Genomic DNA, 22,520 nt, shown 5'->3' with positions numbered 1-22,520 from the left:
ACCACAGTCCAAAGACACATTTAACGGACTCTATATATATTTTTTATATATATATATATATATATATATATATATATATATATATATAAAATATATATATATATATATATATATATATAAAATATATATATATAAAATATATATATATATATATATATATAAAATATATATATATATATTTATATATATATATATATATTTATATATATATATATTTATATATATATATATATATATATTTATAAAAAAAATTGAGATTTAAGGCGGCACTATTTTCTGGCTGAAATCATCATCTCTGATCAAGAGAAAACACTATATGACAAACGGATCAAACTAAACTACAAAACAAGGACTGAAACAAGTTGCTGAACGGCATTCTGGGAAATGTAGTAAATGACTAACTGGAGTAGAGGAAGAAAATTGCATCCATGGGATTTCACAGATTGAAAACAAGTTAGTTTTGTGGCTCTACATCACTGTAAGAGTCTGAGATTAAGGAAACAAAAAGAAACTACAAGGACAACCAGGAAACTCAACAACTAAATAGCAGAAAGCTATTTAGCTATAAGAGAGACGACACAAACAGCTGTTCACTGCTCGCTGACCGGTTCTTGTGTTAAAAATGTCCGCTTAATAATAATAAAAAATCTGCGTTAATGCGCGATAAAATGATTGTAGGCGTTACTTAATTAATGCGTTAATGCGATAATAACACGTTAACTTGTCGAGCACTATTTTTAAATACTTCTCCATAACTTTCGTTACAGGCTAGCGGCTAGCTGAGTGTCTTCTTCTGCTTATTGAAGCTTGTTAAACAACTGACTGACGCATTACCGCCACCAAGTGGTGAGAAGCTATATTGTAACTGAGCGTCTCATGGATAATAGTAATATCTCTGGTGTCTTCAATTGATAACCGAAAAATACTTGATATTGTGGTAAATCTTTTAGTTGATTATATTAGTTGTGTAGAATTGTGTTTGGAGTTTGTAAAAATGGCTTACATGATAGTATTGCCCAGACTTTTTTTTAATCTGGTATATAACATGCTCTGGATAAATGCATTTTTTTCTTCTAGTATATGCTACTCGTCTGAGCCCTCAAGCCCCCGATTTCGGGGCGTCATGCAGAACAGGTTTTAATAGGCTACCTGTTGGGATGTACTGGTTGATGTTATTATGCATACACTATAAAAACTAACTAGCAATCGTTGATCTCATACATGTTTTCAAATGAACCTGACTCAGAAACAAAGCTTTGTCATATTCAACTAACGTGCCTGGCCAGTAAACTCCTCCCTATCGTTGCCCTAATAAGTAATTTCAAAACGGGTTAACAAGCATTTCTCAGTGGAGCCTTATTTTTCTTGATGAAAACCGCATAACGACCGTTGCGCATGCGTGTTGCTGTCATGTACGGGGTATTTACGGGTCTAAGTGGGGGCTGAAAGCGATGCGGAGCGTGGTGGTCGGACATCTTGTGGACAGAAAGTCTAACTACGTGGGACCGAAGTTGGACATTATCGAACCATTTGTCGACCTGAAGTTTCCCAAGTTAGGTAAGTGTGTTTTTTACTAGACAACCAATGTTATCAGTAATGTGCACTGACCTATTTCAACCTACAGATTAATTCAATAAGTTCAATTAGCTATCTACCACATGTAGCTTTGTTAGCTACGTTATTAACTGTGTAGAATGCTGTGTCAGCCCCACTTAACCGGTATAACCGTGATGTTTACGGCTACATGCAGCATTTACTGCTTCGACAATGCGCCAGCGCTATAGTGGACACTTGAATTATCTTTGTTTAACAAAGGCCAGTCTTTCCCAGCGCTGTGGAATCCTGTTTACCCGGCTAAACACGGTCCAATATGGCGGTTACGTTCACAATGTTTTTGTCTCTTAAAATGATTTGATATGATATAAAGTGTCATAGAACTGTTAGGTGTGTTTGTTTTGTGTTCATTAAGACAATTATAAATCACTGTCAATCAATTACATTTTGTGCAACAAGCATCAGACTGCTGTAAGATAACAGAACATCCTGTGTTCATGTGCACATCAAACATGTCGTTTTGAGTAATTATGCTTTCATCCGCACGTAACCATGGCTGGCTCCACATTTTTCTTTATAATAGCCTACAGGTAGATGTGTGGCTGCGATGAGCAACATGATTGAAGTGATCAATTCTCTGGGCAATATGGCCGACACCTTAACTATAAAACGTCAACTGTCCAATAGTTTACCCATCAACTTTGACTGTATTTGAGCACCAAGCATCAATGATGCAAACAGAGTCTCCCTGCATACAGAGTCCTGCGCTCCACCCGTCAAGTGCAGCTTGATCCACAATGGAACCAGGTCTTTGTGTGGCCACTTGTCTCTGGTTGATGGGTTAGCCTGCGTTTTCCTGCAGACTGGGCGGTGGAATAGCAGAGTTAGCTTAGCGTCTGTCTTGGCTCTCCTCCCTCTCGACTCTACTTTCAGTGGCAGCAGGTCTGGCTGGGTGGTCGGCCGTAAGCGGTTATCATTTCAACGTCTGCTAACCCTAACCCCACGAATGAATCCAATCTCTACGCTTCCTTCTCCGATGTTGAGTGTATTCTGCCATTAGTGCTCCATTAATAATGACAAAAATGTAGCTCCGTGATTTAAGGGGGTGAAAGTAGTGAATGTGATAAGCCATTATTGTCACAGTAAATGGACCGTACTTGTACAGCGCTTTTCTAGTCTTTTCGACCACTTAACACTACATGTCATCATTCACCCATTCGTACACTGATCAGGACTAACTAACATTCACACACCGTAGGCACAGCTACTTTTGGGGTTAAGTGTTGACATGCGACTAGCGGAGCCGGGGATCGACCCTGCTTTCCACTGAGCCAGTCTCTACTGTCGCTCTCTACGGGGCCCACTTATAATAATAATAATAATAATAATAATAATAATAATAATAATAATAATGGTCCCACAGGTGCTCCAAGTTAGCCTGGACACAAAATGGCCAAAAGTGTGTTAACATGGTCCTGATGCACACGGCAGAGCACCCCTGACTGCGATCTAGCTGCATCGTTGCAATAGTCATCACAATAGTTACCACAATAGTTACCACAGCTGAATGAAAAACATCAGACCTGGAGAAAGAATAACTCTTCTCGCCTTTCTTCCTGCTCTTTTAGCGAGGCCAAATGTAAGCATTAAAGCAGAGATGGTACAACGAGGAGGAAGTGAGTTCAGGGTGGTCTCGTGCATTTCATCTGGAGGGAGACCTGATGCTGACATCGCCTTGGCTTTGAACGCCGATGAAGAGCTGCAGAGAGAGGACAACACAGACTCCGACATGCAGACGAGCTCAGTCGTCCTCCTGCAACAGTGTATGAGGGCCGTAATGTCACTCGTGTGTTCGACCGCCCCATATTTACACACCAAGTGTCACGAGTCATAACACTGCCGTCTGTTTGTGAGTATGAGCAATGTTTCACTTTTTAAAATAACTGCTGATGCTCATGAGGTAGACGTTACAGGAAAACAGAGATGTGCTTTATTATTCTGCAGATCTGTCTGGAGTTTATTTGGATGCAACGGAGTGGAAAGACGGTGACGAGTTCACAAAGGTGTATTTGACCTGCAGAGAGAAGCATCCAAGCCTGGAGGCACCAGAAAAAAAACCAATACACATCCTTGTGCACAGTACGTTATTTCTTTCTTTGCGATATTTCTCTCTGTGACTCACAAACTCACGCAGCTGCTCATTGCCTTCCTGTCCCCTTGTTGTCTTTTTCAGAAGCCCCTCTGCTGAGTGTGTCTCTGGTGAGACAGCAGGACTCTCCCCTCTGGCTGGCAGTGAGTAACTGCAGAGGGGAGGGTGTCGGGGCTGACCTCTCCTGGGTCCTTCCCAAAAAATGCCAAAGGCCAAACATCCCTGCACTCGGAGTATGAGGGCCGCATTAAAGCCAGGCTGACATACCAGTTTCTTCTGGTCCTTCATGAGGGGCAGGACCTGACCTGTGTGTATCGTTTTGATCATGGAGCCACAGAGAAAAAGACCATTTACGTCCCCAGATACCGTGAGTTTAGAAACGATACTCTTACGAGCACTGCACACTTCAGTTGCTCCAAAAGTAGTGATTCACGCAAATGCATTCAGCTGACTTTTCTGCAGATATCTCATTACATTACATTTCGGTCATTTAGCAGACGCTTTTATCCAAAGCGACTTACAATTCCGTATCTATCTAGACACCGTAGACGCAGCTACGGGAGCAATTTTGGGGTTAAGTGTCTTGCTCAAGGACACATTGACGTGAGACTAGAAGAGCAGGAACCGGGGATCGAACCGCTGACCCTCTGATTGAAAGGCGGCCCTGCTTTCCACTTAGCCACAGTCACCCTCTGTGAGAGTCCTCTGCAAAGCCACTACAGCGGTGAAACCATCACACACAGACTGGCTCTCCAGGACAATCTTCTCAACCAGAGAGTGCTGCTCCGAGTCGAAGGCAGCGTGCCAGAGTACGACCTCATCTGTACAAGGTGATGTGTCCTCCTCTATCTACCAGCTGATGAGGATGCAGCTGTACTCGCAGTGTATGGCACTAAATGAAATGTTCGCCCAATTTATAGGAGCTATTACACCCAGAGTTCACAATTATCAGCCTGGAGATGTAGCATCATGGACATCACCCAGCATAGCTTTGACATTAAAGTATGAGTTTAGAGAGATTCTATAATCCCATGAACTGTACTGTAGTTTTTTTGGGGTTTTTTTGGATCAACTCCACATATTCTGCTGCAAATACTCACTAGAAGACCAAATGTGTTTAAATCTGCCAACTAATGTGCAAAGAGGAAATTACTGAGCCTTTTAGCAAACAAATTAAACTTCATATGTTGGGTGCAATTTTGAACATTTCTGTCTAAAGTGTAGGAAGAGATGAGGTGTAAACAGAGTAGGAAGTCAGAAACATTTGAGAGATGGACGACCACATCGTTGGTTCAAATCTTCAGACTGAGCCGTTTAAATTATGTACGTCTAACTTTAATACATTTTAAAAAGTCTGTTTTTTTGCCAACAATAAATCAGTTTATTGTTGGCATATATTTTCTCCCTGAGGTTTCCTGCCCAAAGCAGCACAACCTCTAACTAAACATTATGAAAGATGCAGCTTCCAGCCGCTTATTCCATCTTTGAGAAAACTGCCTTTAAAAAGGAACAAAATTAATCCTGATGTCATGACAATAAATATTATTGCATATTTTTCAATGTTTAAGATTTTACAGCTGGAAACAAAAGTGTAAAATTAAGGTGTTTACATGTGAGACTAACCGTCTGCTTCATCAGGGTTCTCATGATTGGATTTTGAGCCATTTTATTTTATCTACACTTTGTTTATATTAACAAAAAAGAGAAACTAGACGAACAAGGAAGTGTTTCTCTGTCCCCGATGTCCCTCGATTGTTGTTTCTCCTTGATCACCATCTTGAATCCCAGACGAAGTTCCGCACATTCTGGAACCCGCTCGCCACTTCTGCTATTTTCAGGACACCCCTACAACAAATGTGCAAATCAGTTATCCAGACATGTCCTGTACATGCACCAAAGAAACCTGCCGTGCCTGTACTGAATCACTGTGACATATTTTACCCCTTCTTTAACACATGGTTGGCCTCTGCTAGAAAATCTGCCAGGTTGGTTCCCATGAGAGAGAGGCAGAACACGGCGATGTCCACAGAGCCGTCACCAAGCGGGACCTGCAGAGACGATGCGTTATATTAAATTCTTTCTACTGTTTTGGCGGTGTAGAGGGACGGCCTTGTTAATGTTTTGAGAAAAAGCTGAACTAAAGAGGCGTGTCTGTAACGATGCATTTTATACATTGATTATAATGTCTCACTTTTGTCTGATGTAAGAGATGATGGCGTCCACTGGATTGGCGGGTCGTCTCTGAACCTGCGCCATGTGTCCTCTGTGGTAGATCCCGAAGGCCTGTGGGTCCTGCTTGAACATACACTTCGCCTCGCCGCTGGACGCGGCGTACAAAACCTCATTGATGTATCGGAAACGGGCCGACTCCAGCCGCCGCTCCAGAGCGGTCCTCTTTTGCCTCTTCTTCTGGGACCGCAGGCTCATCTGTCGTCTCCGCGGGACTCTCCTGCTGGACCGGTTCCTGTCTGCGGAGCAACTTCCGGAGCTTCTCTCTTTTCAGAATCTGTTCTTTGCTCAGCTCAGGTTTCAGTCTTTTCATGGGCCGCTCACCTGCGACCTCCACTTCAGGTACGTCTGCTTTCTGTTTTCATCCATCGGCAGAAGATTCAGTTGCGTCTTTTTCAACTTTGCCACCGACTCGCTGCTTTTCCTCTCCGAGCGTCTGTGTGTCTGTTGTACCGGAGAAGTCTGTGTCCTCTTCTGGCTTTTTCATTTTCTGTGGTTTACTTTTCTTTTTCTTTTTCTTGGCTGGTGTCTGACTGTTGTTGTTGCTATATGAATCTATTTTGACTTCTTCCGTTGGCTTGTTCTGCTCTGCAGATTCTGCTTTATTGATTTCCTTCTCTGGCTTATTCTGACTGTATTTTTTTTTCACATTTCCTCTTGTTCTTCATTTTGGTTTTCCACTGTTGTCTGCTCAGTCTCTCCGTGTCTTCTGGTTTGGATTTGATCATTTGGTTATCCGTTGTTTTCGCCCATTAATGTGTTTTTTAACTTCAGGGAGAAAAACATTTGGATATTATCTCATATTTAAGTACTGTGAACATCAACATTGTTGTTTATCAATCCAATGAATACTTCTCCACACTAAAATGTTTTTAAATTGATGAAATGTAAGCCTTTAACCAGTTAATTACTCACCAAATGTGTTGTCTTTCTTCCTCTTTTTTGTTGCAAGTGTCTCCTCATCAACTGTCTGATCCAAGTCTCCATCGTCTCGCTGCTCTCCTGTTGTCTCCGCTTGCTTTCGCTTCTTCTTCCTCCTCCTCTTCTTCTTTTTCTTGCCAGGTGATGGGACCACGTCTGCCTCACTGTCGCTGTCCTGCTGATGGTCGTCGTTCTTCCACTCTGGTACTGACCCGAGTGTCTGCAGGGTCCGCAGTCGGCTCTTCTTTCCAACCAGCTTGGGCTGATCTGGGGATAAATTCAGATAATGTAATAAGTCACGCGTGCGTGCGCTTCTCTTTTTTTAATTCAATTATTTATCTATTTCTTAAAAAAAGCTTGACTGTCTCCCAGAACAGGAAACATTAAAAACTAAAACAAAACAACCTACAGAGAACCAGCTGTTACATTTCCTGACCGTCATCGGTCCTTTTTAAAGGTTTCACCATCTTCACAACTAGTTCTTAGATAGAGCCGACATTCTCTGCTCTTATTCAGGATGTGTAGAGTTCAAAATGTAACTAGGCTATTTGTATCACTAATAATATTCATCATAAGCACTCTGAACCTGAATGAATGAATGAATACATGTTTATAAAGTCTTGTTTCACATTTATACTCTTTACTGTACTGTATGCATTTTACTTAAACATGCTTAGATCTGTTACTGACAGGTTTGTTGACATGTTTACACATGCAGGGACTTTGTATTAGTAATTTAGTGCATAATGGTCTATATATATATATATATATATATATATATGTGTGTATTTTGTGTGTACATACATACATACATACATACATACATACATATACGGCTGTTCCACAAACACATTGATGTTCTGCTTGTTTGTTTCATGTTGTGATAAACTGCTGCTGCTTCCTCTTTTACTTGTGAGGGTTTTATTGTGAAAACAGATTCATGAAAAACATGCAGACCTTATAACATGTCCTGTGATGTGAAGGGATCACTTTTATTCTACTTACCGACACCTTCATCTGTCAGCTTCAAGTAAAATAAATATCTTTAAAAACACAAATATATAGTTTCATTCTTTTAAAAAAGGCTCCGTAGTTGCTTAAAAAAAGCTGGTGGATTTAGTTTTTATCAAACACACTTTATGTTTCATACTGATGAGTTTCATACAGATCCAAACATTAAAGTGCTTCAACATTGTCTATGACATCCTGTAGCTGCCGACTTTTTAAATCCCTGGATCGGCCTCTTCTCAGGCTTGTGTCTGTGCGCACAAACCAGTAGTTTGAAACTGAGCTTGATTAACAGCTCTAGTGCATCTGTTAAGGTGGGATGAATTAAACTTTGATCATTCTTATTAGTACATGGATGCACATTATTTTACACCGTAGCTCTGCCCATTTTTAACCTGAGCAGAGGTCTAATCGGAACAACTGTGTGAAAAGAGAACATAAAACACATGGCATGATTTTAAAGGAATCAGAGTATTTATAAAATCTAATTACTTTGATATGTCTACATATAATCTGCTCTTTTTTTGGACAAAATGTGCCCGGTTGTTTCTGAGGGCACTTTCAGCATGTTATAAAAAGCTGGTAAAAAAAACAAAAACAATTGTTAACGTGTGTCGACCTCTACTGGTGATTATTTAGAATTGCAGCAATTGCAATAAGGGCAAAATGTAGTTGTGTCCCTATGGTCCCCTGTAATTTGAACTTTACCCAAAATGTGCAATTTAACTTGGTGTACCTCATGTCAAACATGACCTTTTGAGTTCATTATCCACAAGCCTGAGTTTTATTTTGACAGTAAGTCCTTTTTAAAAAAGATTCATAGTGTAGCAGCAAGTGAGTGCAGGTGCACTATAAACATATATCCCTTAATGTGAAAGGTTTGTGACTTCCCTGTTTAATTGAATTGACAAATATGGCCGATTTTTGTATCTAGGCCTCTGTAATTACCCTAATGTATTTAAAATAATTGAAGAAAAAAAAATGTATATCATCAAAGGTATCTTGACTGAGGACTTGAATTTGAAACAAATATGGGCAACAGGAGGACAACGTTCTCCAACAGGCATGTTGACTCTTCATACGTCAGCTTTTATTTGGTTACACAAACAATCATAACGTCATCAAAGCCTTTACCTGGGAAGAACAAAAACTGGATCACACCGCATACATACTTCAAAATGTATTTGAAGCATGCACGTGGCGTGATCCATTTTTTTTTACCCAGGCAAAGTTACCTGGGCCTAGAGCCTTTCCTGCTGGCTCATTTGATATTGAAAACACAGAACAAGTCAACAACATTAAAGCTGCAGCACTGATGTTTTTAACTGGATAATTCTGTAGCATAACATGCTCCATGTCTAAGTATGGTTGAAACTATGCTGTAAATTGATTTTATTTATTTCTCTTTAATTATCACACGTGCTTGGGTAACGTCATATGACATTTTACATTTGTCAGATAGTGTGCTTTCAAATTCTCTTTCTGCTCCATATTCTAAATACCCAATACACATTAATTATAATTGAATAACAGTTATCATAGACTTAAAATTATGAATCCGACTGAGATCAAAATATTTTTGCAACGTATACATGACTACAGCCGAGTTTTGGTTGGTGCATAGAATGTATGGGTGGGACACATGTGTCAAGTCAAACTTTGTTGACCGGCCGTGTGACGGTCAGAGCTGCAGCCAATGAGAGAGCTACCTTCACACTCGTGCCCCTCCCTTCTGGACAAATGAGCCAATGAGAGGTGCAGAACGGTTTTTAAATGCTCCAAGCTCTCAGGCTCTACATTGCATCGTAGAGGTCTAATGTTCGTCGTTGCAGAAGCAGTGACTTCAGCAAAGTGAGGAGCCAGTGGATACAGGGCAAATTAAATAGTCTCCCCGTCTTCTAATTTCATTTGTGGGACCTGACATGGCAAAAGGTAAACTTTCCTCACGTGTTGTCGTTTCCGCACTTGTTGCATGTCACACAAGCCACAGTAACGTTAGTTAATGTGTAGCTAACGCCAGCTAGCCTAAATAGACTACATACTTTTAAAATGCATTTAACTGGTCTTTACTAAAAGTAGTTTTAATCATGCTCGCCGGTAACAGTCGACGTTTGTATAATGTCACGACAGCAGTGCTTACATTTATTTATTTCCGTGTTTATAAAGGGAAGAAAGGTGTGCCGAGAACCGACAAAAAGCCCGAGGACACAGTTGAACATAAAGTCGCCTCGCGGAAGGAGACAAAGGAAAACAAGCCAGCAAATAACAAGGTGTGTTTTGGTGTTTGGTTTTACGCCTTTGTGTTGGCTAATTACAGAATGAAACGGCTATTTTATTTTTGCCACATCTGTGTTAACCCACGACCCGAAAGGTAACGACACTGCTGCTGGGGTCCTACCTCCGTTTGTCGTCGTTGCAACAAATATAACATTAACCCAGAATTGAGCCTTTCAGGCAAAATCTACCATAAACTGTGTACTGCCCCAATAACCAATCAGAGGATACGGTGTCGGTGTAGAAAGAAAGTGCACCACTTGTACACTGTCACTCGAGGAATTGCTCCATAAACAGCCCGTACACTAACATTGTACAAGGTTGATTTCCAATGAGCAATCCAAAATCCACCCTATAAATGTATTTACATCTGGCACTGGTTGGGTACTTGCACACCCTCATTTATTATTAAACTATCATTTAATCCTAATGCATATGTTATCAATCAGACATGATGCTGGTACCGTTGTAATGTTTACCACTCCCGATTGGAGTTGGCAGGCAGAGTGGTGAAGTCTTCATCTTTTTCTAATTGTTTCACCAGGATATTTTTTTTTTGCAGGATTGCGTAGGTACTGTGCAGTCAATTATACAAAGTCTACAGAGTCCAGGCAAACCTCGATCCCCCCTGAGCGACAATTCAAACATGCTGATCCAGGAGGGAAATGAATCTGATGCAACTAATGCATTCACTATAAAATTAAAAAAAGGTAAGTACCTAATTGACGTTTAAAACAGTTCAAATCGACGAACCTGAAATGTGGTTGTTTGGTCATTTCTATTTCATGTGATCTCCTGTCTATCTGCTGTTAACCACCCCCGTGTTACAGTGTGGTCAGCAGATCCATGTGTACCACAGAAACATTTCCTGTGCATGTGAATGGTAGCAGTGTTCACTGACCCGCTATCTTATGACACAACTTAACTGAAGGAACTTCTCTGTGTTGACGAAGGCAAAGTGTGTAGGACAGCTGTCAATTTCAGTCTTTTGTTTCTTCCTCTAGACATACCTAATGAAATAAAATCTGAGAGTTGTGAGTCCAAGGAGCAGAAGCCTGAAATGACTTATTCCAGTCATGGGATCGCAAAACAACCCACGGACCAACTTGAGCAAAAAGAGTCGACCACGCACACAAGTGCAAAGTCTGCAGCAGACAACAAAGTTTCAGACAAACCTCAGAGCAGAACAGGTCGCAAGCTCGGAACAAAAAAGTAAGCACAGAAATACAGGAAGTCATGGGCGCTTTCACAGATAGTTGGACAATCAAAATGTCATTTCTTTTATTTTGTCTCTTCTTTTCAGGACGGAGAACAAAGCTCCCCAAAACAGAAAGGTCACAGACTATTATCCCATCAGACGGAGTAACAGAAAAACAAAAACAGAGTTAAAGGTCTGTTTGAGAAATGTTTTCTGTGGATTGTATTATTGCTGACTTTTATTTATTTTTTTAGTTTCTATTATGCAATTCTATATCGCTACCCATAACATAAAGTTTGACTTTGACACAATTACTGGAATTGTCAACAGAGTGAGGAGCACAGACACATTGATGACCTGATAAAGAATGACATTGAAGAAGGAATGCAGGTAACATTTAATGGTTTCAATGTACTGTGCCCATTCAGTCCAAATGTGTTCCATACATTTCACTGTAAATAGTAAAACAAATCTGTTTAGTAACAGTGGTTGTCTTGATTGATGCTTGGCCAAAAATAATCACTAACCACAATGTTAGAAGTGTAATATTTTTGAAAGTCTTAGTAAAGCGACCCCTGCACCACAGCTAACCCCGTTTTATTTCACACGGCGCTGCTTTTGAATGTCAACAGATCAAACACATAGAAGGAAAAGGAAGAGGGATATTTGCTGCAAAGATCTTCAAAAAAGGAGAGTTTGTCGTGGAGTACCACGGAGACCTGCTGGAACTAGCTGAGGCTAAAATAAGAGAGGCCCAGTACACTCAGGATCCCCAGAAAGGCTGTTACATGTACTACTTCCAGTATCAATCCAAAACGTACTGGTAAGTCCCAACATCACCACCTTGAAATAGGATTGTTTTAAGACTATTTATGCCAATTCTATAAACTTATGTTTGGTTGCATGTCATACCATCTCTCTCCGCATGTTTCCCGTCTGTCTTTGCTGGCTTTCAAATGAAGCAGGGTTCTTACAATCGTGAAAAACCTGGAAGAGTCATAGAATTTGAAAAAATCCATTTCCATGCTTGGAGAAGTTTGGGAAAAATAAATAAACCCAGAAAGCTTTGGAAAAGTCCTGGAAATTTGCTTCCTGTAATACCTGTATATATTTGGTACAGTTAGGATCGACTGAGGAAATCTTTATTGGTTAAACAATACTTTGATGTTTGGGCAGGTCAGTTACATCACTAGAAGTTAAGTTGTTCTCTGTTTGGGATAAAGCCCGACTCAGACCGTGTTCTTATTTTTCATGTATACACAGATGTTTCAGAGAATGTATGGTAAGGAAAATTGTCGTTGAGAATTGGACTGTCTAAGGAAATGCATTCTTCTAATAAGCAGTCTCCGAGTAAAAAGACATTTCATAGGCGTCATTAAGATTGCATATTTTCTTAACTCCTAGTTTGGATACCGGTCTTGTGTTTTAGTGGCAGTTTAATCTTGAAATTTTTACGCTTCACAGTGTGGACGCTACAGAGGAAACGAGCCGTCTTGGAAGACTGATCAACCACAGTAAAGCTGGAAACTGTCAGACTCGGCTTCACGCCATCGATGGAACCCCTCATCTCATCCTGGTGGCGTCCAGAGACATCGACGCAGAGGAAGAGCTGCTGTATGACTACGGCGATCGAAGTAAAGCCTCAGTGTTGGCTCATCCGTGGCTCAAATACTGAATCCACGACCGCAGGTGTTCATATTTCAGATGAATTGGTACTGGTCCTGTTCAGTTTAATGCTAAAGATGAACGGTCCTCAATAGGCTTTTTTATAGAGTATAAAAAATGTTAGTTTTAAACGAGGGCGATCAACTCGTGAGTGTATTTTTGCAACTGTTTTTTTTTATCATGGTTTTATTTATTTTTTTATGAAATAGTAGCAGATTGAAGCTTGAAAGGTATTTCCTGGATAAGTAGTGTTTCACATTGTCTATGGTGTTTCCTTTTGTAGTGATTATAATTGACAATTCAATTTCACTATTGTAAATTATTACTTGTGCCGTAAATTAAGGAATAAAACACTGAGTTTTCATTCCAGCTGTGACATGGTACATGTTGAAGACTATCTGAGACATATTTATGAAATATGATGTTCTAAGATGACACGCTCCTCCACTTATTTGGGGTATTTTTACTGTAATTTGATTCTTGACAGTGTGGAAACGTATGGATCGGGGGGGTTAACATGCAACAAAGGCCCACGGCTAGAAGGGAGCAGAAAATGTTGTGGTTATGTGGTACAAACCTTCACCTGCAGGCTACCAAGTCTCCTAAATGTCATATTTACAGCCACCTTGAAGGATTGGAGATAAAGCGACTAAGGAGTTGTGAGACTAAAAGACAGCACAAAAAATAGATGTCAAAATGTTGTGACTGTTGCCTTTCAGCTGCATTTCTATTGTACAGAGACACACACACAGTGGCTTCTAGAACAACCGTAATGTTGACGGTACCTTTATAGATATGTGCAACAACGTTTTGAGTGGACATTTGTCTACTTTTGACATGAGATGAGAACTTGTATCGGTGTGAAACAAAAGATTAAATACTTTTAAAAAGAATACATTTTCATCCCTATAAATTCATTTCAATTGAATGCATTCAACATAATCTCCAACACTCATGAGATAATACTTTCCAGTTTCATTTCATATCTTCACTAAACTTTCAACATAATATATATTTCTATTACATCCACTATGGTAAACGATCTTAGGTTCAAATCACCAGTACGATATACAGTGCTTGTTAGATTGACAATAGACATGGTAAAAAAGAATCAATATAAAAGTGGCTAACTGATGAGGAATGTGTACCGACAAATCCCGTTTGTCTTCTACATGGTCAGTTCTTCTGAGAGATTGTTCTTATTTTCGCCTGAATGAAAACCTATAAACAGAAAAGGTCCAGAGTTAATTTAAGGCGTTTGCTCCTGAGCCTGGTGGAGTGAACATGGAACATACCAGTAAAACTGCCCAATCCCAGAACGAAACATTGAATCATGACAACATGTAATTACTGATGGCTGACAGCAGTTTGGCAGACACACTGCCGATACACACATCTTCTCTCTTTCTCTCGTTCAGCGCTGACAAAAACATCCTTCGCATCAGCAAGAATTCATTTGGTCACAAGTACATCATTAGGAGAGCGGAGACGGCTGTGAGAACAATCTCCCTGCTAGCTTACTTCAACGTCATGTGCTTACTGATTACATTTGACTTGAAACCTTTCCATCTGTAGTTTACGGGTAAAAATAAATGTTACTTTGCGCTACTCCTTTCAAATTACTTCTTTGTTGTCTGCATATTCATATTCCTGTATTCTGTGTTTTTTCTTCTTCTTGGCTAACATTAAGGGACTACAACTGCAGCATTTCGTGGTGCAACGACGGTGTCATATGAACCTTGTTTGGTCTACTCACAGTTTGCCTATGGTTGTCTTCTCCTCTTTTGCATCATTTATGATGGCTGGACTGCGCTCTGTGGCTGTCTGTGTCCCCAGGTCCACCTCCACCATGGCTGCTTCAGCCTGTGGCAGAATCCCACTGCAGAACAAAGTAGTTTTCTAGTCACTGAGAATATAAACAGCTGTAAAACAAAATCCACACTATCAAGTTGAAGCTCTCAATGAGATTGATCACTTCCCCTTCTAATCTAGAATCAGTGTTGTTTTTAAAAAGTAGCAATGGAGGTTAATTTCAGCGTTATAACATAACATAACATCAGTACAGGTCATTTCTACTGCTGATGTCTATATAAATGCGGTTCTGATATTGTTGCAGTTTATTTCAGGATCACATTTGTCAAATTAGCAACATACACAAATAATATAATATGTCTTTATGAAAACCAGTTGATTATAAATCTGTCTTTATACAGTCTCTGTATTAGTAATGGCAGATATGGATGGGACAATACAGGATAATAATGTCCATTAATCACTAGTGTTTATTAGTGTTAGATGTGTATAGTATCAATATTGTCTGTAGGCCAACATGTGGTTTTAAAAGTACAGTTTATCAGCCTAAACCCAGAATATGTGGTACCATTCAGATTTCACATTGGAGTTTCCACTGAAAACAACTTTATGAAAAATCTAATGTAGTACAATACAACAGCCCTGCAATAAATGTTCAGTTTTGTTGTCATTGTGTGAGAGAGGTTTTGATTTAGCTATACGATCATTTATAAAGCTGTAGTCAGCAGTGGTGTTGCAATGTGTTTCTAATGCTCTGTCCTGTATGTAAATGCAGGTGGACACATTATGAATAATGCACTTATATACAAGAGGTGACATGATATAAGTTTAATTTAATAAAAACAATTAGACGTTAGATCCCATGATAGAGTGGACTCCACCTCTTGTACAGCTGGAGCTCCTCCTGGGCCACCATGAGCTGAGCTTTGAGCTGGTTCCTCTCCTGCAGAACCTCCTTCAGCTCCTGCATGGTGAAGCGCGGTCTGTTGGGGTCTGTGAGGTCCACCACCAGCTGGTTTGGACCCGCTATTTGCTTCAATGGCAGACAGGAAAACAAAGCATCTCTAAACGTCCGCTTAACGTCTGACAATGACTGTAAGTGAACCGTCCATGACTGTAACACTCACCGTGCCCGGCCCAGAGGAGCTCTCCTGGAGGATCCGGTCCAGCTCACTCTTCAAGTTGTCCCGCTCCATTTTCAGCTCCTCCAGAGACAAGTTGTACTTATTTACCAAAGTCTCGAACATTTCCAACACGCGGACTATTCTGAACTGTAGGTCTGACACTTCTTCGCCTGTGCTGCTTATTTTCAACAGATCTCGTCCGATCACATACGAAATGTCATACACATCCTCCACCGTGAGCTCAAACGCGTCCTTCTCGAAAGCCAGAGCGGGCGACGACTCTTCTCCGAACTCCATGACGGAACGATACGACTTCTAAAAAAATGCCGGAATAAAGTCAACTTTCCTCCGCTGGCTACTTTTTTACAACGCTGTAAAATATCGCTCTCTTTCTTTTTTGTCTTGAGCTCAACACATTTACTGGCAGAAGGTAAAACTTTCAGAGCAGCGGCACTTCCTCCCCATCAGTCATCCGCCAATGGCGTGACTCGCTGGACAGCAGAGGAGGGCAAAGTATCCTAGCGACAGGTGAGTACAAAGATCGTACATGTCTCAAGATGACTCACTCAACACTGTCAATATGTGAACACGGTTCCTTTGCTCACGTTACAGAAACACAGGTAATGAAGGAAGTTTGAGTAGGAGCTCTTAGTTTTTCCTTCTCTCCGTATCAGGTGGGAAAGCACGTGATTTAATGTTTTTATTTTTTTTGATTTACTCACTCGTACTGCTTTTGAAAGAGTTTATTTATGTTGTTATGTACCACACTAAAAAATGTTGCTTTGAAGTTATACTATTTTCTATTAATAACTTATACTGTTTTATTACATTACGTACTATATATGTCCATATTAATACGTACAAACACGAAGTATCATTCATTATCATATTTACAGTATTAATCTGGTGTACACTGTTTACATTGCTGGCGTTGCTGCTACTTATCACACCTTTATGTTGGAACTTTGAGTTCTATTTCTATTGTAGTTTCCATTTTTATTTCTATTCTATCTAATTTTATGTTACTCGAATAATTGTTTCTCAATTTATCCGTACTTATTTCTGTCATTGTGCTGTTGCAACACCTGAATTTCTCCTCCAGGATTCAATGCAGGATTATTTTAGCTATCTTCTATTTTTATTTATTAAAATTAAATGACCAAGCAAAGATTCTTGCCTACACAAAATGCCATAAAAACGACCTAAATCTAGCACATTTAGCCATATTCCTGTTTGATTGTAACACAATAACAACATGAAAAAGATGAAAAATAAAACTTTATTACTTTATTCTGGAGAAGCATTATTTTACAGATGCAATGCAGCACATATTGGCTGTTAGGGCATGTTTTTACAGTACTCATTATTGAGCTATTGTTGGAATAGGTTTACTGGTCCTACTGGTGTTTTACCAGTATGATTGTACTGGTGTAAACCATAGAAGGTGGTGCCACAATGTAGTGCTGCAGGTATACAGTAACATCCTCTTTTCATCAATTCAGAGGACTAAGCACATTATCCCAAACAGTCTTTTGGTGGAAAGCTCATTTGCTGCACCTTGAAAAATGACTCTCACACTTGACAATAATTTGATATATAATCAGATACATCTTAACACCACTTAAACATAAATGACACAAGATGTTTCATTTATCGGTCTTATAGCAGCTAGACCAATCGCTGACATTTGATGTCATTATTCAGAGACTGCTAAGAAACTTGAAATTCAATTAATCTTCTGAGAAACGCAGTGTCGGAATTTATGTAAAAAAAATAAGACCAATTGTATAATTTAAACGCACGGTCATACAAAGAAAAGTCTTCTGATTGGCAGCAATGTAGGGTCATCTGCAATCAAACCGGCTGCCACCATCGGCATTATGGCAGTGAAGATCCTGTCCAGAGATGACAATGGGAATGGTGACACAACGAGATGGAGAGAGAAAAATATTAGAAGCGTTGTTGTGATCTCCAGTCACTGTTATATGTGAACCACAGTGACACCCGCTATTGACACCTCACATGATACAAAAACAAGTGCTATTTGTTTTTTTACAGATTCCTGTACAATCAGTTAGGAATGTTTCTCTGATGGCATTTGTGAAACACATTATGACGATAAATTACACCAATGGAGTGCCGCAGGAAGAAATTAGAACAGGGCGAAGAGAAGCTGGCCTTCTTGACAAATACAAAAGGTAAAGGTTGGTGAATGAAGAAAAGTCAACTCATTACTTACAAGCGTCTAATTCCTGATTCGGCCTGATCAGTGGAACTGGAGCATGGTGGAGGAGATGGAGGACAAACCATGAAGCTGATGTCATCCTCAAACTCCTCACTGAGAGATATGTAACAGGTCATTGTAAACTTTTGCATCAGTGTTGCGTGTAGTTGAGATTAGTAACATCTTAATTTTGGAAACAAAGCAGACCTTTTGTAATGTACTAGCTCTTCCTGTAGCATGAACACTTGGGCCTTGAGTTCATTCTTCTCCTGCAGGACGTCCCGCAGCTCCTGCAGGGTGAAGCGAGGTTTGTCTGAGTCCTGCTCCAGGCTGTCTGTCTCTGTCTCTGTCTCTGGCTCTGTATCATCTGACACCTTCTGCAGTCAAAACATACGTTCAGCATTTCTCTGGAGCAGGAGGGTTAAACTGATACATATTTTATGTAAATAGTGTGGGCATCTAATATAACCTCAGTCAGACTGTGTACAGGGGGGAGTTAAACAGGTTTTACCAGTAACGATGTTGTTGTGTCCTCATCTTTGTCACCCTCTTCCTCATTATTTTCTCTTTTTGATGACTTTGGGTGAACTGAAGGACTGTTGTCACTCTCAAAGCAGTTTGCCAGGAAGCCAGGGTCCCCTCCACACTCCACCCACACTGAATTTGGTTTGATGGAGTTAGATCGCGAGGACTGGATTGGTAACACAAAGGATCCACTTAAAACCTGCCAGACTTAATGAGCTATAGCTAAACCTAATTTCAAATAAATGTTGTGCATGGTTTCCAGCCTGCTGAAGATACACCCGTTTTCCTTTTCTTACCATCATCTGTGGTGATGTAGGCGGTGACATCCCAGATCTGGTAAAAGAGGTTTCTTCTATATCAGTGACCTCTTTCTCCAGTTCCCACCCCAGGAGCTCCTTTCTCAGCCTTGTGACCTCGAGCTGCAGAGCGACCAGCTCCTGCTGCCGTGCCTGTGCTGCAACTTCCAGCTCGGCCCTCTGCTGGATCAGTGCCTTGCCCTGAGCCTCCATCACTCCTATCCTGTGACGAAGATCCTGGTTGATTCTAATCAGCCGGTGCTGCTGCATCTGGAGCTGTAGTTGAGGAAATGTATATTGTGACTTCACAAAATCTGGTCCAAGGAGGTACATTGTAAACTAATGTAAAAAGTTTGTCAGGTGCCATTATAGGTGCTGTATGTGGTCTAAATTATCACCGCCTCAACATCTTCGTTTTTCAGTGTCAGCTCGTGGTCTTTAGCCCGGATCTCATCCCTCTGCTTATCCACCAAGTCTTTCAGCTTCTTCATCACCTGCCTCTCCTTCTCCGACATTCCTGTGGATATCATAAACAAAACACATAAAAAAAATCACAAATGCAACATCAATGCAATCTAACAGGAGGATTCATTCATTTAATTTCTTAACCATTTATTTCTTATCATCCACTGAGCCATATGATTTAATATGTCAAACAGCAACCCTCTTAATAAATGAAATGACTAAATTCAGCAAAATGCATTTGACGAGAAAGATTCAAAGTGCAACGCGACTCTAAAATCTAAATATAAACATAACATTAAAAATAGTTTAAGAATAGACACTTTTTGCAATTGTATTACCTCATGACAATGGAGATCTAATTTAATGTAATTTTTCAAGTCAAAACCTCACTGGGATGGATTGCATTATCTCAAACACATTTCAGGCGTCTGCAAGTTGATTGTCACACTGAACCAGAATGAAGTAAAAACTAATGGTTGAGTAGAATGGTAGGAAATCAATATATTAAAGCACATACTACCCCGTGAATGTATTTCAAGACAAATAATGTGTCAGCAAGCAAAGTGATCATATGACGCAGTACCTATTCATTTGGATGACCATGTTTATAAGCACTTTGTGCACTGTGGCCCTGACAGTAAGTATAGCCGCAGCCACCATGAAAGTCTCACACAGGAGCATTATATTCTGGTCTGCTTTAAAAATAGTCTCCTTTACAAGCTCCTGACTGCCTCTCTTCACAGCCCCCCTTTTTCATGTCAATGTGCAAGCATGCAGCACAAACTGTGGAATCACATGTGACAACATCAGGGTGAATATGTGTGATGTACAGCAGACGTTAATCAGCGCAACACAAATCTGCAGTGAGCACACATCTGGAACATGAATCAGATCTGTGCTGGAACTCTCAGCCAAGACCAAACTAATTTGGTCATCACAAGATACTGTACCACACTACATGCATGGCAAGACTTCAGACAGCAACAGAGGTCTGTGTTGTGAATATTAGTAGTTATAGTACTAGATGCTGAGTACATTTTCACATTCTTAACTTTTGTATATTTTACATTGCCAGACTATTTTTCACAATAGATTGTCTTTTTTTTTCACATCAGTGAATTCCTATGAACCAATGCCCTTTAGGACAATAATTAAGTTGAATTGGTAAAGATCAACTCAATTGAATCATCACTCTCTTCTACAATCACCATATAGAGATGAGCTGATCAAACTATTTCTCTCCTGATGCTGATTCTGATAGCTGAACTTAACTATCTATCTTAACTCTGTATAACTCATGCATACAACTCATTGAGGTGAGTTGGCAGCCTACTGTCACAGAAAGAATGTAACTGATATTGGGAACACTTACTTCTTAAAATTACATTGGAAAAAAAACAACGTGGATCAGTCAAGTCATGGCTGATACCGGATCCGCTTAATAATGTCGATACTGGCATAGATACCAATCTATTGTATCGGATTGGTCCCTATCACCAGATAATTAGTAAATTAAATATTGCATTTACACCTGGAAAGTTGAAGAAACCTTAGAAAAAAATGGCATGATGATAAGTATTTAAAAAAAAGAAAGAATCTTATCCTATATCTGATAAAACCCATCAGTGAAACCCTGGTGGGGAGTCAATGGCGCAGACAACCCACCCTCCTGTTTCTGCAGGTCCTCCTGTGTGACGGGGATCTCTTTGAGCGAGAGGCTCACCAACAGCCTCTTGTTCTCAGCGTGAAGCTGGGTGATTTGGGTGAGCAGGTCCTGGACTTCTCCTCGCCACACATCCTCCACCAGCTCCAACTCCTGAGCAGAAGGGATGAAGAAAAATAGAAATGAGGCCAATCTCCAACACGTATCAAGTATCTGTACAAAGTGGTATTTGTTTGAAACTTGTCGATATAACTGGGTAACACTTTACTTCAGATTTAGCTGCCTTCAAAATCGCTTAGTTTTGTTATAATCACACATTATTTGAGTCTATTGAAAGTGGGCTGTTAATGAAAATGTAGTAATGAGTAGTGTGAAGCGTACCACAAATTAATTAATTAATTGCTCCCTAATCATTATGATAGCATAGTAATTAAGTAGTATTGTGTAGGAAAGTTTGCTACTGGTATTACAACTACACTAATCTGATGCAATAATGTAATCATATAGTAATATAATATCTACTTTATCTGTGACTGTCACTATACTGCTGAATATATTAACAGATTTATCAGTTTTGATTGCCGGGAAAAAAAAGATCTATAATAGTTAATTGTTCAGCAATTTAAAGATTCCAAATCCAAAACCTTTTGGGGGGATTTGCAGCTTTTCTTCATCATTCTAGATGTGACTCAGTGACTCAAATGCTACCCTGAAAGATCAAAATAGAAACGCCAACACAAAGCACACAGAATGGCGCACACACACACACACACACACACACACACACACACACACACACACACACACACACACACACACACACACACACACACACACGTTAACCAATAAACAGGTACACACAGACCTTCTGGTGCTTCTTCTCCTGCCCGGATCTGTCGCTCCGCTCCTGCCGCAGCCTCTCCAGCTCCCTCCGCAGCTCTTCGGCCTCCTTTTCTGCGGCTCCGCTGCTCACCAGGGCCTCCAGCAGCTCCAGGACACGCACCACTTTGGGCACCACCTCGACCAGAGACTCGCACCCAAACCTGTCGATGATCCGCTCAAACTCCCGTCCGAGCACCGCCGCTATGTCGTACACATCCATGACCGTCAGCTCCGCAGCGGGTCTGTCCAGCGCGGACATAACGCAGGTTTCCATGTCTGCCCTCTGCTTTATTTACACCTCCGACATTCAACATATCCGTCTGTCCTCCGACACTCTGAGGAGACTCACATTTGCTTTAAAGTAAACAAACTGATTTACACAAGCTAGCCGAAGCGTGCGTGAACATGGAGAGGACTTGTTTCAGTTTGTTGACAGTTTAAAACTTTTCCAGTGTCAGAGCGTTACTTGTGATGCTGCATTCAATGTTCCCGTGAAAACTCGTACATGTCACCTAACGTATATTCAAGTCA

The 22,520-nt window shown here is 40.3% G+C and overlaps 3 protein-coding genes and 1 pseudogene across 3 annotated transcripts; 1 reads left to right on the top strand and 3 right to left on the bottom strand.

Annotated features, from left to right (window-relative positions):
* Window positions 1-5,451: 5,451 nt before the first annotated feature.
* Window positions 5,452-7,295, bottom strand: LOC137867139 (ribosomal RNA-processing protein 8-like; annotated as a pseudogene).
* Window positions 7,296-9,660: 2,365 nt separating this feature from the next.
* Window positions 9,661-13,893, top strand: kmt5ab (lysine methyltransferase 5Ab). Its single transcript, XM_068703959.1, has 8 exons — window positions 9,661-9,793; window positions 10,028-10,131; window positions 10,698-10,845; window positions 11,140-11,347; window positions 11,439-11,526; window positions 11,664-11,723; window positions 11,966-12,156; window positions 12,798-13,893. The coding sequence occupies exons 1-8, from the start codon at window positions 9,784-9,786 to the stop codon at window positions 13,006-13,008; spliced, it is 1,020 nt and encodes a 339-aa protein (XP_068560060.1). The 5' UTR covers window positions 9,661-9,783; the 3' UTR covers window positions 13,009-13,893.
* Window positions 13,894-13,958: 65 nt separating this feature from the next.
* rilpl2 (Rab interacting lysosomal protein-like 2) lies at window positions 13,959-16,402 on the bottom strand. The gene is made up of 4 exons (XM_068703960.1): window positions 15,938-16,402; window positions 15,692-15,843; window positions 14,755-14,877; window positions 13,959-14,219 (listed from the first exon to the last, which is right to left on the bottom strand). Exons 1-4 carry the CDS (start codon window positions 16,229-16,231, stop codon window positions 14,198-14,200), a joined length of 591 nt encoding a protein of 196 aa, XP_068560061.1. The 5' UTR covers window positions 16,232-16,402; the 3' UTR covers window positions 13,959-14,197.
* A 793-nt stretch (window positions 16,403-17,195) lies between these two features.
* Window positions 17,196-22,454, bottom strand: LOC137867494 (RILP-like protein 1). Its single transcript, XM_068704121.1, has 8 exons — window positions 21,973-22,454; window positions 21,110-21,260; window positions 19,378-19,496; window positions 18,980-19,255; window positions 18,670-18,849; window positions 18,366-18,535; window positions 18,174-18,272; window positions 17,196-17,829 (listed from the first exon to the last, which is right to left on the bottom strand). The coding sequence occupies exons 1-8, from the start codon at window positions 22,261-22,263 to the stop codon at window positions 17,739-17,741; spliced, it is 1,377 nt and encodes a 458-aa protein (XP_068560222.1). The 5' UTR covers window positions 22,264-22,454; the 3' UTR covers window positions 17,196-17,738.
* Between the last annotated feature and the right edge of the window lie 66 nt (window positions 22,455-22,520).

Source organism: Cebidichthys violaceus, unplaced genomic scaffold, assembly GCF_023349555.1.
Source record: "Cebidichthys violaceus isolate CVI_PGR_0920_01 unplaced genomic scaffold, fCebVio1.0.p SCAF_9, whole genome shotgun sequence".
NCBI lineage: Eukaryota > Metazoa > Chordata > Actinopteri > Perciformes > Stichaeidae > Cebidichthys > Cebidichthys violaceus.
Note: the sequence above shows the minus strand (reverse complement) of the source record. Positions and strands in the feature narration are given on the sequence as shown.